This window comes from Osmerus mordax, chromosome 8 (genome assembly GCF_038355195.1).
Source record: "Osmerus mordax isolate fOsmMor3 chromosome 8, fOsmMor3.pri, whole genome shotgun sequence".
Taxonomy (NCBI): Eukaryota; Metazoa; Chordata; class Actinopteri; order Osmeriformes; family Osmeridae; genus Osmerus; species Osmerus mordax.
The window spans coordinates 2,382,407-2,397,835 of record NC_090057.1 but is presented as its reverse complement, the minus strand read 5'-3'; the positions used below and the strand labels follow the sequence as shown (position 1 = coordinate 2,397,835).

The 15,429-nt window shown below is 42.6% G+C and overlaps 2 protein-coding genes across 3 annotated transcripts; both read left to right on the top strand.

Moving 5' to 3' along the window:
* Positions 1–472: 472 nt before the first annotated feature.
* Positions 473–9,003, top strand: amd1 (adenosylmethionine decarboxylase 1). Of its 2 annotated transcripts, none has more exons than XM_067241879.1 (9): positions 473–781; positions 3,979–4,065; positions 6,164–6,290; positions 6,577–6,679; positions 6,860–6,902; positions 7,435–7,579; positions 7,782–7,874; positions 7,979–8,134; positions 8,248–9,003. In XM_067241879.1, exons 1-9 carry the CDS (start codon positions 672–674, stop codon positions 8,389–8,391), a joined length of 1,008 nt encoding a protein of 335 aa, XP_067097980.1. In that variant the 5' UTR covers positions 473–671; the 3' UTR covers positions 8,392–9,003. The 2 variants fall into 2 exon arrangements, with proteins under 2 accessions (XP_067097980.1, XP_067097979.1); XM_067241878.1 differs by having other exon boundaries at positions 7,435–7,654.
* A 3,579-nt stretch (positions 9,004–12,582) lies between these two features.
* On the top strand, positions 12,583–15,407 carry rpf2 (ribosome production factor 2 homolog). Its single transcript, XM_067241510.1, has 10 exons — positions 12,583–12,735; positions 13,035–13,167; positions 13,260–13,297; positions 13,409–13,448; positions 13,590–13,671; positions 13,773–13,849; positions 13,970–14,069; positions 14,201–14,303; positions 14,425–14,569; positions 14,897–15,407. Exons 1-10 carry the CDS (start codon positions 12,713–12,715, stop codon positions 15,074–15,076), a joined length of 921 nt encoding a protein of 306 aa, XP_067097611.1. The 5' UTR covers positions 12,583–12,712; the 3' UTR covers positions 15,077–15,407.
* The last annotated feature ends 22 nt before the right edge of the window (positions 15,408–15,429 follow it).

Genomic DNA, 15,429 nt, shown 5'->3' with positions numbered 1-15,429 from the left:
GTTGCGTACTCATGAACTCAAAATATGCGGGAAGAACTGGTTTATAGTTCCTGTTACACATTTTACTCATATGTACATGTGTAAGCTAACGCTGTTTGGTATCTGACAAACGTGCGTAATTGTGTGTATTGAATTTCCTCAACAAAATAGGCTACTTATACTTACAGCATTCACTCATAATTTGCATTGCAAGTGCATTTCTTCCTAGCTTCTATTTATATCTGCTTGTGAACGATACATTTCCAATCAAAATGTTAAATCATAAAAATGCACATTTGAAAAACAAATGTAAACCTTTCAATGCAGCAGCCAATTAAATGTATCATCACATGAGTTTGGCTACTTCAGAAAATGGATGGCTGTAGTAGCCAATCTACGTTCTACGAAGAAGAGCTCGCTAGTGCTATTGGTGTAAATTCAAAGTGACGTAAGATATCTAGTGAATAAAACCACTGCGCACCACGAATTCTGTGCTCTACACAGTATGGCCGGCGATATTAGCTAGCACTCGCTCACGGTATTCTCTGTAAAAGGGAAGACGGTAAAACCAAGAATTTACACCTGGACTGCTAAAGGACTGTACTTATAAATTATACCAATCAAGCAAGGACTAATTAAGTTGAGAACGTTACCAACGTTTAATTTCTGTTGTTGGTGTCTGTTGTCTCACGATGGAAGAGAACGGTGCACACTTCTTTGAGGGAACCGAGAAGCTGTTGGAGGTGTGGTTCTCCAGACAAGATGAGACCAAAGGAACCGGGGACCTCCGCACCATCCCGAGGTTTGTGTTTAAAGAAATAGACGTGACAGTGATGCGTACTTTTATATTTGAAGCCTAGCAGCTAGCTAGCTAGGTAGTCTTAAGTGAGTGAGAACGTCACCTGTCAGATCTCTTCTGGATAAAAATATAATTCTTAACCGTTCACGCTGAGTGAATAGCACGAGTAAGCTGGGTAATGCGGGTTTTATTTAGCCCATCGGGCCTTCTGTCAGTATCCGGATACGGAACGTCTGTCGCGTGGTATGCAGCTGGCCGTCTGTCGTCAAACCTCACGGGAACAGTGCTTTCAAGCCAGCGTTGCCCACTGAGCTAGCTTAGCAAGCTAGTTTTAGCGTCGCCATAGCCTACCAGTCGAATTGGCTAGCTAGCTAATGTCGTTAGCCAGCTAGCTTACCATCCCCCCACATTCGACCCCTTGCACTGCTAGTTGATGGCTAAGAAGCTGAGTCATTCATTCGTTCATTCATTCTTTTACTTTTCCCCTCATGTCACCTGTGGCTGAACGTTAGTCAGTGGGTAGTGTTTATGGCACACTAGCTAGGTACAGTAGTCAATGAAATTATCCTCATGATGAAATGTAAGTCATTTTCGGTTGACATCCAAGTGTCAATTTATAAGGCTATTGACCGCAAGCGCGCGTATCTTGCGCATGTCGAAGGATCTGATATTTCATAGTGTTTTATATACATGTATACTGCGACGTGATACTAAACTAATCTCATTTTTCGATATCCGTAGTTTGCTGTCGCTTCATAAGCCTCCAATATAGCTTTCAAAACACTGAGCTGATGGCTATTTCACAGTCTGCGTCACGCACGAGGGCCCTCTCTAGCATGTGGTAGACGAGAGCTTTCCCTGAGTGTCGCGGTCGGTTGTTTTCGAATATGCCGCATTGGCAGTCATGGTCAGGAAAGATTTACAACTTCTGCATTGCAGATAAAATCTGAAATTATATCATTTTCAGCCATTTGTATTTACCTTTTTGTTTTGGCCCAATAATGATGAATGAATAGTAAACGATAGTTTAATTAAGGAGAGCTACTGGCTAAGATAACATGGCAATACATAGTGTCAAGATAGTTACTGTTGTTAAATTGATTGCTTTTTCTTTCACTAGAAAATGTGTGCTTTCTTTTTTTACGACCTACTATTGAGTAGTACGTAGTATTCGTACACACAGTGCACATTGCTGCTGTTGAAGTTTGAGAAGTTCATTTGGTCTACCGGGGAGAAGGCATCTGATTGGTCGGAGATCTTCCATTTGCCAAGTTGGAGGTTTAGTCAGTTTGGTTGCATTTCGATGAGTTATTGATTATGGAAGACACTTAAATTTACTAGAATATCTCGAGACCCGTAGTTTAATGTTTAAATGTTCGCATCTAGAATCCTCTTTTTGATGGAAGCGTTCTTCGACCTTACTCCTAACGATTTAGATTAGACCTGCTAGCTGACAAGTCTTTTCTGTGGCAAAGTTCAATGCCTCTATCAGCTAGAGTGAAAGCCTGGCTTTTCTGGTGAACATTTATCAGCAGAGCTGGTTTTTAAAACGAGGATGTGTGGCCATTGGGGTGAATGACAAGTGGTATTAATTTACAGCCAGGGAAGATTAACGGCTCAGAGTGACAGTGTTAGTGGATCAGGGGTACTGGATGTCTGCCAATGTCCAAATAAGTCCACAAGGGCATCTGATTCACAAATCTGGAACTGATCACACGCACCCCTCCTTCGCCTAACTGACTTTCTCAGTGCTAGAGAGCAGCTTGGCTGGCAGCAGTTGTCAGTCTCCTCGAGTGTTTCACCATTTTGTGGTCCGAGGCTTCCATGTCACTTTCTCTGATCCACCACTTGTGGCAGATTTTTGAATAGGTGCCCCTTTTTTGATTTGGCAATATGTTTACGGACTTTGACTCCAGTGCCACCCTGCCAGAGAAAAGTGAGACTCTGTTAGTCACCAGAAATAGTGTCCGTTTCTCACGTGAGGGTTCTCCACTGTCCCTCTGATATGGGACATGTTAAATGTTAAAGTAGTTAAAGCAAACTTGTGTCACTTCAGTTGTTTGGTAACTAATTCATACAGACTCAGGAATAAGATCTTGAATGTAGAAACGTGTACATTCCCCCCCCCCCCCCCCGACATTTTAACCTTATATTATACAACTTAGCAGCTTGTGTTGTCCTGTCCTTCACCTGCCGGTTTCTTGAATGGTCACGAGAATCCACACCTGGACTGTTTCGACAGGAATGTCACTAAACACTTTTCTTTTTAGCTTGAAAAAAAACACACAAAAAACATTCTTGCTTAAAACACACTGCTTTTTGCACTGCATTACAATAATGGTATCTTGTACATTCGTATTTTTTGTAATATTTGTATTTTTATATAGTAATTTACGGCAGCTTATATTTTATTTTATTGTATATTTAATTCTATTCTAATCCCACTTAGTACTGCTAGTTTATGTACCCTTAGTATAGATAGTCCACATATTTAAATTTTAGGTATATGTTTATTGTATGCACCTTCCTGCCAAAGCAAATTCCTTGTCTGTGCAAACTTTCATGGCGAATAAATCCCTTTCTGATTCTTGTTGAAGCACGGCCAGCTCAAAGGGGCGCTTGATTCATGGGGCCAGTGTGTGTTTCCGGGTTACGCAACGCTCACTAGCAAATTCCCTATCGAGTGGCGTGTCTCCTTCAGCTTGTAGCAGGCGTCTCCATAATGGGGGCTCGCTCCGCACACGCTCAGAGGAACTGCTCTTCCGAGGCAGGAGTGGTAATGAGACTCCGCTGCCCCCTCTTCTGCAGCTGTCCTTGAGTGCTGCGGAGGGAGAGGGAGGGAGGGAGGGAGGGGGGGGGGGGGGGGGGGGGGGTGGCTGGGCAGAAGCAACCTGCTCTGTTGTCAAGCAGAAGAACCACATTATTTTTTACCAGCCTGTCTGCTTTAACCCAAGCAGTAGTGCATGTCAGACTGGTGGACCCTGTGTCAGTGCACAGCGCTGGGTCTTCTTGGGGATTAATGGCTTTCCTGCGGCTGATCTAAAGCATTTCTTGGAGAGAGAGAAACTGCGCATTAGATGTTTCATCCAATCAGTCCAGTGTTTGCTGATTTCGTGATAGAATCCAGTGACTGCAATATGAAACAACAATGTCCTTGTTAAGCTCATGTTGCATGCTGAATAAATCTCTTTGTTTTTCAGGTTTGAGTGGGACAAACTTCTGGAGAATGTGCACTGTTTGATCATAAGTGTGACAAAAACTGACAAGCAGGAAGCTTATATACTCAGGTGAGTTCTGCTTCCATGTTTATCTCGGTCACCTTATCTCTCCTCTGTCCCTTTTTCTGAAAGGGCAGGGGATTAGACAGGTTGGGTGTAATCTTCTTGTTACCAGCTCTGCTGCTGCATGGAAACTTCCCCAGCCTCTCTGTTCCCTGTGGGCTGGGTCTGAGAAGAGGCCACAGCCTCGCTCAGCCTCTATTTGCACACTAGATGACCCAGCTCTTATCTAACTTTTGTTGATGAAAGCCAATTGAACTGTCTGCTTAGCTGCCCATGTGCAGACCTGTTTGATTAAGTTCCGTACATCTAGTCTGCCGTCATATGAACGGGGCCATCTAGAGCAGTTTTGCATGGGGGGTTTATTACCTGGATAGGGACAGGGTTTGGTAACTGTGTCCACATCCTATGTTCCTATGTATAAGTTGTCTCGCACACAATGCACAGAAAATGATATGGTATCACATAGGGGTGTAACGATACGCTCAGCTCACAATACAATACATATCACGATACTGGGTGTACAATACAATACATATCACGATATTTTGAAAAAAAATTTAAATTATACTGAAATTCACTAAAGATTTATTTCCTATACATTAAACATTTTCAATAATTCTTTGTTGTACATACAATTTAGTTAACTCAGTTAAAGTGATTTCTGTGAATGCACGCATGACCCAGGTGCAGAGTAGATTGCGTGCTGGCGGCTCAACCAATAGGATCAAACGGACGTCATATTGTAAAAATATTGCCATAACTCTACGATACATATTGTAAACAATTTGTATTGCGATATATTGTTACACCCCTAGTATCACGGGATTTATATTGGCAGTTGCTTCCTTTGTATTATAGTCTGTAGATGTAGGGTTATGGACATAGAGAGCACCAGGAGATGTTTGTTTTCACGAGGCTGATTGGAGGAGGCCTGTTAGAGGCTGGTTGCCATGCCGCTGACCTTGACGAGGCTGAGGAGAGAACGGACAGGGGAGAGCCGCTTCCCCCGTCGACACGTATGTCGGCATGGCAACGGCCCAGCCGCTGAGTCAGAGCCGTCGGGAGCAGCGAGGGATCTCCTGTGTTGACTCTCGGCTGTGGGTCAGGGTGGGGCCGCCCTCAGCCTCGTGAAGTCTTGTTATTGATGGGTGTGTATTAACGGTCTTGTAACAGGTTTGGCATGATGACAATGTCTCGGTAGGAGCGTTGCCCTAGGCTGATGCCAATCCAGGTGAAGTTCGTCACACATTTCTCTACAAGTGCGCAGTAAATAATCAAACCAAACATCAATCCATGGGCAGACGTGCCAAGTCTTATGGGGTTTAATAACAAAAAAATGCTCAACAGTGCCAGGCCTGCGATCGCATTTTAATACCTTGGTGCTCTTCCGGCTGCTATTGAAAGTATATCAAGTCATCCAGACTCAGAGCAGACTACTCTAAGCTGTTTAGAGTGTGTGCTGATTAAGTGTACCCTATTGAATGAGCGGTAAGGGTTATCAGTGGTCTTGATGTCGTTGCCTGTAATGTCAAAGTGTCTTGTGCTGCCTTCGGGTCACATGACCCAAAGGTTCATAACGAACCATCGTTGTGTTTACCCAATACAAAAACAAATAAAAATAATTCTTTTAACCATTCCAATGTGGGGGGTCTGAGACAGCCCGACAGTTAAAAGAAAATGCTTCACTTTGTTTTTGTATGAGGTAAATTTGTCGCAATACGAAGGTGGGTCACAATGACTGATGGGTCAGAATGACCCGAAGATAACACAAGGGTTAAGCGGACTAGCCTGTTTGGCTTGTAAACAACCCTCTAGTGACGGATGTTTTCATTGTAGCGGGATGACCCAGCGAGGCGTTTCATTTTATACATTTACATTTAGTCATTTAGCAGACGCTCTTATCCAGAGAGACTTACAGTAAGTACAGGGACATTCCCTGTAGGGTGAAGTGGGACACAAGGACACAATGTCAGTTGGCATGACCGGGAAGCGAACTGGCAACCTTCGGATTACTAGCCCGATTCCCTCACCGCTCAACCACCTGACTCCCTACATCTGAGCTACTGGTCTGACCCGTCTTGTCCTGTTTGTCTTCCTCCTGCAGTGAGAGTAGCATGTTTGTCTCCAAGAGACGCTTCATTTTGAAGACATGTGGAACCACCCTCTTACTGCAAGCACTGGTACCTCTGCTGGAACTTGCCAGGGAGTACTGCGGCTTCGACGCCATCGAGGTGAGTGATGCGACGGGACATGACATGGTCGCCCCACCATGTAGGTGACAGAAATGACACGCCGTCGTGTAAATAAGATAACATAAATAACATAAGGCCATTTAGTTTGTTTAATAAAAGAGCAAGCTATAGACCTGTTTTATAGGAAAGGTAACCTTAAATGACTTGTGATCTGGCGCTATATTAAAGAAAAACTTGTGGGGGGGGGGCGCCCTCCTAATATAATGGTAGGGGAAACACGTGTGTGTGGGGTCTGTTTTTAACCCTGCACCTTTTCTACCTGCAGAATTTCTTCTATTCTCGCAAGAACTTCATGAAGCCTACACATCAGGAGTTCCCTCATCGAAACTTCCAGGAGGAAGTGGAATTTCTCAACCAGATTTTCCCAAGTAAGTATAAAGAAGAAACTTTGCACCTGATTGGTTGTCTGCAGTTGTAAAGTGGGCTGTGATTGGAGGTAGGAGCAGAGGTGGTGTGAGCCACACAATCTGTTCTGTCAAAACCGTTTGTTTATTAAGATGCATCATAGTGTTGGAACAGAGAAGGTGACATGTTCCTCCCCCCCCTAGATGGAGCAGCCTACTGCATGGGACGTTTGAATTCTGATTGCTGGTAAGTTCACCAAACACATAACATTTAGGAATTTAGCAGGCGCTCTTATCCAGAGTGACTTACAATAAGTACAGGGACATTCCCCCTGAGGCATGTAGGGTAGAGAGAGGGAGCTCAGACACTTGACAACCGCAAACTAAAAATAGTTCAGATTCGATGTCCCCATTTCTTCCTACTGGCTGTCACGTATGGATTTTTCCACAGGTAAGCGTTATACATTACATTTAGTCATTTTACATTTAGTCATTTAGCAGACGCTCTTATCCAGAGCGACTTACAGTAAGTACAGGGACATTCCCCCCGAGGCAAGTAGGGTGAAGTGCATGGCCCAAGGACACAATGTAATTTTGCGTGGCCAGGAATCGAACCGGCAACCTTCTGATTAATAAGCTGATTCCCTAACCGCTCAGCCATGTGACCCCCTCACATGACCTCAGCTCTGTATGAGGGGTAGTGAGGACATTGATGTAGACGTTTAGCCACGCTGCTGTCCTCAGTCAAGTTCAGGTTTTCCCTCCGGTCTGTCTTCCAGGTATCTGTTTACTTTGGATTTGCCAGAGTTCTGGGAGAACAAGCATGCGGATCAGACGCTGGAAGTTCTGATGAGTGACCTTGATCCAGCGGTTATGGACCAGTTCTACATGAAAGACGGTGTTTCTGCAAATGATGTCACTCGTGTAAGGCCCACTACTAACTCTACTATCTCTTGCTCCTTTCTTCGTGATGAGAAAGGGGACACTTCTATGGGCAGCGTGAGTTGAGAATGACCATATCATTTTGTCACTGATCCGCAGTGATTGATTCATTTGCTTGGAGTGGACTCCAGTGATATGTGATGCGTGTTTTCTTATCAAGCTGTCTGGTCTGTCTCCACCATAGATGAGTGGAATTCGTGACCTGATACCAGGTTCTGTGATAGATGCTACCATGTTCAACCCTTGTGGATACTCAATGAATGGAATGAAGACTGATGTAAGTCTGTCTAAATTGTTGTTGTCGTCTTGCTAAGCCTCCGGCAGTAAACCTTAAGTCCTTCAATAACTGATTTCTGTCATATGCAAATCTTGGCCCCTCAGGGAACTTACTGGACGATCCACATCACTCCAGAGCCAGAGTTCTCCTACGTCAGCTTCGAAACCAACCTCTCCCAGACGTCCTACGATGATTTGGTCCGCAAAGTTGTAGACGTCTTTAAGCCTGGAAAATTTGTGACTACGCTTTTCGTGAACCAGGTGAAAGAGAAATGCCAACTGCCAGGATCCTCCTGTGGGTGTTTGGAATGTTACCAAACGTCTCTGCTTGGATATTCTAACCAGGTTCTTTCCTCCTTCTCGTTTCTTCACAGAGCTCCAAATGTCGCAGTGTTTTTACTTCCGCCCAGAAACTCGAGGGATACAAGCGCCTTGATCGCCAGTTGGCCCAATTCAACGATTACAATTTTGTCTTTACCAGTTACGCCAAGAACCGCCAGCAGAATCAGCAGAGTTGAGAGTTGAAAATGAAAAAAAAGCGTAAGAAGAAAGGCTGTCGTATCGGGCTCCTCCCCCACGGCCGGCGTTCTTCCCCAGCGGAGAGAACCCCTTCCCCCCTCCGCTGCTCTGGATCTCTCGGTTCTGAAAAGGCCTCCGGCCCTAGTTTAACCTCCCGTTTGAAATGTATGCATTGTTGTACCTATGACTTAGATCTCTTGCATGAAAGCTCTTTTCTCTGTTTAGATATTCTAGCTCACTCTTGCTGTGATCTTGAAGTGCATGTAGAGGAATTAAACACGCTCTGTTTGAGGCTGTCCACCCATGCCCCCCGTGCACAGTACAGCAGCCCCTTCCTGCAGGTCTCTCCTCTCATCCCCAACAGACAAGGCTTCAGAGCCCACTAGGCCAGGGCCCTGACATGCTCAGATCAGTTCGTACCTTCGCTGGGTTTACCGTAGCCTTTCCCTTACAGCGCACTTTAAGAACTAATATTTTTTTCTGCTGTGCCAAGCAAACTTCTGTCTCATGTCTGAACGAATTTGTGTTCAATTAATGTTATAAAGCAGATTAGCTTTTGGCCATAACATTATTCGTAATGTCAACAAACCATTTAACTGATTCGTTGTTTTAAAAAAAGAAAAAAAAATGCCATACTTCTATGTTGAGTGTTGCACTACCAGACAAATGGTTTGAGGTGATTTGGTTTCTTACGGCTGTAAACTGCACTGGAGCCTAAGGAATTCCTGTTTTTCGTGAGTCTTTGGAGCAGTGCTGTAAATGGTTCAGAACCCACCCAGCTTAACTAGCCATGCCTCCACCTTCATTTATCTTTTTAATGTTCTCACAAAAAGACAGGATTTGAGTCTCAGCTCACCAGACATACATAAATCATTTAAGGCTAGTGGTTGCTGCTGATTCATATGGAATGTGTAATGTGCACATTATTGTTTATACCCAGGCTGCTCTTACAGCATGCTGTATGATCAAGAATCATTGGGTGTAGGAATTGCCAGCCATTGTCACACTGAACTTACACATTCATATGAATTGGGTTGAATCCAAACTGAATGTCTCTGGGTGCCCCAGTGGCTCACCGGACTGGTTGAGGCCTCACCGCGGCGGCCTGGGTTCGAATCCTGCCCAGGCCTTTTAACGCATGTCATCCCCCCCTCCCTGAATTTCCTGCGCTCTATCCAAGCACACCATCTGTCAGAAATTAATAATAAAGGCAGAGTTCCAACCAAAAATATCTTACAAAAAAAAAACCCCTGTCCCTCTAAACACAGAATGTAGAGGTCTCTAGAGCGCTCTTCCAGGGCTTTATCTGAATGTATGAGCGTGGAGGAGACCAAGTCCGCATGTTTCTGTGGTGTGGGTCAGGACAAAGCCCTCTGCCGTCCACCATGGTAGCCATTGTCCCTGGGCCGAGCCGGTCTCCCTGCACAAAGTGAGACCGTCAGCTGGCCCCAGAACCATGCTTGACACACCGGCTCTCCTGGCTGCACCATGTGGCCCTGAAAGGGAAATAATGAATCAGACACTTTGCTTAGTGTTGCCCAGCAAAGCATTTTTCTTTTTCCAAACAATATACATCCTCTCTCTCTTTCCCCCCCTATACAGAAATCGGTATTCACACAATGGAGGCCCTCTGATCTGAGCATGCCAGGGTAATCCCGGATCATTCCACACATAACTGTTGCATAAACTGCCATTTTATTAATTTTATTGTGCACAGACGTTTTGCAGTGAATTGGTCCAAAATGTGACTCCATTGCAGTTTTTTGGAGTACCATCAATGCCCTTTGTTCAGCGAGGGAAAGACCCTGTGACACTGTTGCATGTGACTACTAGTGCTATGTTGCTTGACACTGTTGTGTGCTGCAATCTGTTCCTCCTGTGTAAGTAGGTCAATGTGCTTCATCATCCTTTTTGTTTTTTCAGCTAAAATGTAGATGGAACTAAGGCATCCTGATTATGTTTTATTGAACAGTTGGGGACTTTCGTTTTGGGATGGGATTCACTTGTGTTGACTTCTCGCAGTGCTGAAGGCAGGTCGTATTCTACTGCTCTGACAGTTTTACCTTTGGCTCATCGAAAACGCTTTTGATATAGATATATTGAATATTAGTTTTCTCCTTTGGCTGTTGCTAAGTAACTTTCATGATGCTTCCCCTGCCAGAGAATGCAGATTGATTTTTCATTTGCAGACAGAGCTGGAGTTGAAATGAAATATTGTTTAAAAAAAATTACTGTAGAAAAGAAATTATAACACAAACGATTATGCTCTGCCTTCAGCACTACTGAGGTTGTCTACACACACACAAACACTTTGTTAAGAGTGGAACATCAAGCTGTTAAAAAGAGCACCTGTAACATTGAGAAATGCTGATCACATTACGGCAGAATAATTATGATTGGGCTGTCAAAAAAAATTCTGACTAGTGGACTACAGAACTTGTATGTACCCTAAACACATTTCCTGTTAGGATTCTAGGCAGAGTTGACAATTGGAATTGATTCCCTCCAGTATGTCTGGTGTGGCTTTTGGAGTGGTTTAGTATTTTTTCCCCGAGGACCAACTTTTGTTTAGTGTCCTTACCTGAAAGGCAGTAAATCATTTAAAATGCCTTCATTTATGTGGTCAGTTGTCAGTGTGCCAGGGGCTTTTAGTGACAGATTTGAAGATTTTCACCAGCACTTCACAAGTTAAATTTGGGTACTTGGGACAAAGTCATATTTAGAATTTATGACCTGGGTAGTGTGTAGTCATGTTGTTGGTTTGGAACATTGCTTTTTATATATATTATACACTTAAATGCATTTTTTGCAGTTTAATGGCAATTCGATTTTTACAAAACATTTTTGTAAGGAATGCATTTGTGCTGCGGACCAATCCTAATTTTTGTTTATTGTCCATATTTGTTGTTAAACCAGTGTTCCAAACGTTTTTTTGTTTCTGAAATTGAGGGTGACCTTTTTGAGAGCTAATTGGATCGTGGTGTTTTTGTCTTTCCTCGCTCTAAAAACCTTTTGGAAGGTTTCGTCGAATGGGGAAGTCAAAAACCTCCCCATAATGTGAGCGCGGATAACATTGCAGGATGTATCAGGATGTACCGAAGAAAAACTTTGCTGTTATAATTCTTTTGCTATTCTTCTTTTGATGGTCAAGATGTGCTAAATATATCTGTACTATGAGCTAGATGCTTAAATAAATCAATAAAAGATTGCTCTTTTCTCTGGGTGATATCGTGTTCATTTTCTCAAGAGGCTCGCCATTAAACTATTGTCTCAATTAATCAAATCAACATTTATTTGTATAGCTCTTTTTACAAGCAATGTCACAGAGGGCTTCACATACGCCCATAGAACTGCCCCTCAACCAACCTAAACCCTCAAGGAAGACGAGGGGAAAACTCACTAGAGGGGAAAAAATGGAAGAACCCTTGGGAGGAGCTATTCTGTGAGGGATCCCCCCTCCAGAGACGGTTGGTGAAAGAGAGGTGCAGAACATAGGTTAAACATAGTCATGCAACAGCGAAGTGTCAATGGGTGTTGAAACACCGAAATCCAGTGTTCAACTTGGGTCAGAGTTGGTAAATGTAAAATTAAGCTGAGGTAGCCACAGGGCTGGGGGACTGATAGGCGCAGCATCACAGGCAAGTGGATAAAGAATTGTACTCTGATCTGAAACATGTTATAAATATCCTACAGTGTACACGAATTGAACCAATGCCTTAGCTTTGCCCATTCAAGGCATTAGTAAAACGTTTATACTAATAGTAAATACTAAGTATTTCAGGCATTCAAGTTTTCAGGCTAGCGTTTTAGTTAGGCTACGCGAATTTTATCTACATTTAGAACGGGAATAAAGTTGTAGATATCTGTGGGGAAAAAGTGGTTTACTCCGATTTCGTATTAATGATGCCAACAATATGTAAATAAAAGGTATCTCACTCCTATTTCAATGAACTATGAAGGCATGAAAAACTATCGTTCAGTACACGTTTTGATTAGGAAATAGCAAGAAAGTTTCTGTTATAAAACAGTATGTGGCAAAGCATTTTGATTCTTATTTCATCCAATTTATGAATTATTTGAACGTATACAAAGAATACTAAGTAAATTACAATGATCTTAAATATAGTAGAGCCATAATGACTCACAAAGGCAGTCCCTGGGTCCATCTGCTGGTGAGCATGTGCTCTTTTTTTTTTGGTCATACAGTTTCGGATGTGACGTACATAGAACTGCGACAAGAATGTGCGCTTCCCGTGTTCTGTATTCACGTGGAGTCAATACATCTTGCTTAACTCGGCAGACCACGAAAAGTATTCCAAAATGACACAGATCGGGGGAGTAATGTAAGTTTGACATGTATATTACTCACAAAATCACTCTGCTTTCCTTTAAAGTATCCATCGTAAGTTACATGACTGTTTGTTAGCTACGCTATGTACTTGCTAGGTAACAGAAATTGCTGTCGCTAACTGGTTGCATTGGTTTCTGTCTGCAGTCACAGATAAAGCTGGCAATCGTTTCTTCTAATTTTCTCGCTACTGAGGCCTCTGCTTCTGTAATGTCTCCCACCATCATGTCAATTAACAAGCGTCACCAATTACAAACGTACCGTTACTTACCTGTGTGTTCTGTTTCTGCACAGAAAACCAAAGAACAAGCGTTCTAAGCGCTTCCTGGAGAACAGAGCACCCAAGTTGACGGAGAATGTCAAGAACGCTATGATAATGAAAGGAGGGAATGCTAATCTGACCGTTTCACAAGCACTAAAGGATATTGTAGGTGACCCCACTATTCTTATTACCCATCAGTAAAATTTGAGTATGTGTACTGTTTGGATTAAGACTAAATAATTTCTTGTCTCTTACAGTATGCACTGAAGAAACCGAATTCCGTGTTGTATAAAAAGTACGTTATTTGGATATTAACGTGTACTGATGCTATATCAAGCTAAATTGAAATTATTGATGCTATAAAGATTATTTAAGCAAAATATTTTTGCTCTTTTTTTTTTTACAGGAAAAATATAACCAGGCCGTTTGAAGACTCGACGTCACTGGTTAGTTAGCAACAATTAAGCATTTTGTTCATTGGTTAATTTATTAGTCGAGCATATGTGAAAAGCCATCCAGTTAACTGGTAAAAAAACTAAAGGATCTTAGTTATGTTTTTTCTTATGTTTTTATATATTCTCTCCTAGGAATTCTTTTCAAAGAAAACGGATAGCTCATTATTTTTATTTGGCTCACACAACAAAAAGCGGCCTAATAATCTCATATTTGGTAAGTATTAAAACAATAAAATGCATTTATTGAACAAGAGCTGTGGTTGGAAGGAAAGGGAATAGATTATTGATTTGTTTTCGTTTTGTTATCATTTTCAGGTCGTCTGTTTGACTTTCATGTGCTGGATATGATTGAGCTTGGAATTGAGAAGTATGCTTCCTTGAGTGACATCAAGGTGAATGTTCTGGCAAGACAAAGGAGTTGATATTGAATTGTTTGACTTCCATGCTGTTCAGTTCGATCTGACCAGGAAGTTGCTCCATATATTTGTCTTACCGTTTCCTGTGGATTTCAGACCAGCAAATGTCCAGAGGGAACAAAACCAATGCTGGTGTTTGCAGGGGATTCATTCGAAACAGACAATGAGCACAAACGCCTAAAGAGTTTACTTACAGGTTTGATTTTAAGTAACTCCAAGCAAAACAATCTGAAACATGTCCTCCGACATTCAGTTTGACTGTTGCTAATCTGCTGTTCAATGTGAATAATGTTTTCATTTCCTTCTCTCTATTGATTTGTTTTATAGATTTTTTCAGAGGTCCTGCTGTGCCCACAGTTCGCCTTGCTGGATTGGAGCATGTACTGCACTTCACTGCTCTAGAGGGGAAAATTTACATGCGCAGCTATAGGTATGATTACTTCTTGTTAATAACCATAAATCAATAGCGCAATTATATACTGTGAAATCTTGACACAAGCTTTTCCCATTGTAGAAATGCCAAACGATCATGTAAAGTCTGTTTTCTCCAGATCTCTGTTGAAGAAGTCTGGGTGTCGGACTCCCAGGATTGAGCTGGAGGAGATTGGACCGTCCTTTGACTTCGTCCTGAGAAGAACACACCTTGCATCAGATGACCTGTACAAGAAGGCCCACAGACAGCCCAAGGCTCTGAAGGTTTGTAGTTCAAGCCAACATCTTCCAGCTGGAGGGTGAACGTTTTATTTACGTGAACTCTATTGTTTTATTCGTGTGGAAAGGATAATTACTTAGGGAGTCAAGTGGCTCAGCGGTTAGGGTATCGGGCTAGTAATCAGAAGGTTGGCGGTTCGATTCCCGGAAGTGCCAAAAATGACGTGTCCTTGGGCAAGGCACTTCACCCTACTTGCCTCGGGGGAATGTCCCTGTACTTACTGTAAGTCGCTCTGGATAAGAGCGTCTGCTAAATGACTAAATGTAAATTACTTAGGCATTGATGCATTGATGCATTGTTTTATTTTGTAGCCCAAGAAGAAGAAGAATATATCTCACGATGTCTTTGGTACCAAGTATGGTCGGCTGCACATGCAGAGGCAGGATCTGGGCAAGTTGCAGACACGCAAGATGAAGGGTCTGAGGAAGAGGAGGGGTCCCAAGGCTGAAGTTGAGGCACAGCCTGCTGAAGCTGTCAAAGTTGACGAATGAAGTCAATGTTTATTATAATTTGACGACTCCCTATCTGAAAGTTGCATTGTTGAACCAATAATTTCGGTGATCCTTTTGTTGGTTTGCAAGATTTCCTATGTATACACTTTCTCATGTCAGGTCTTGTCCTGACAAAGAATGTGGCATTCCTGCAAGTATTTCTTGCCGAAAATGTCAAATGCTAACTGGGACATATTAATGTTTATTGTTAATTTCTCATGACGTGCTAGCCTTGCATGTATTTTTTTTTCTTCTGTACTTTACTTTCCATTTGACTTCTTTTGAACAATAGTCTTCGATTGAATCTTTAATGAATGGTAATTTTCACCTCGAAACCGGTTCCGTTTTTGTAC

What these genes read in the sequence shown, in the direction of transcription:
- amd1 (XM_067241878.1), top strand. Translation starts at nt 672, where the DNA reads ATGGAAGAGAACGGTGCACACTTCTTTGAGGGAACCGAGAAGCTGTTG. An exon ending in CAGGAAGCTTATATACTCAG is followed by an intron (nt 4,066 to 6,163) that starts GTGAGTTCTGCT and finishes TTCCTCCTGCAG; the next exon opens with TGAGAGTAGCATGTTTGTCT. An exon ending in TGAATGGAATGAAGACTGAT is followed by an intron (nt 7,875 to 7,978) that starts GTAAGTCTGTCT and finishes TTGGCCCCTCAG; the next exon opens with GGAACTTACTGGACGATCCA.
- rpf2 (XM_067241510.1), top strand. Translation starts at nt 12,713, where the DNA reads ATGACACAGATCGGGGGAGTAAT. An exon ending in ACACAGATCGGGGGAGTAAT is followed by an intron (nt 12,736 to 13,034) that starts GTAAGTTTGACA and finishes GTTTCTGCACAG; the next exon opens with AAAACCAAAGAACAAGCGTT. An exon ending in AATTCCGTGTTGTATAAAAA is followed by an intron (nt 13,298 to 13,408) that starts GTACGTTATTTG and finishes TTTTTTTTACAG; the next exon opens with GAAAAATATAACCAGGCCGT.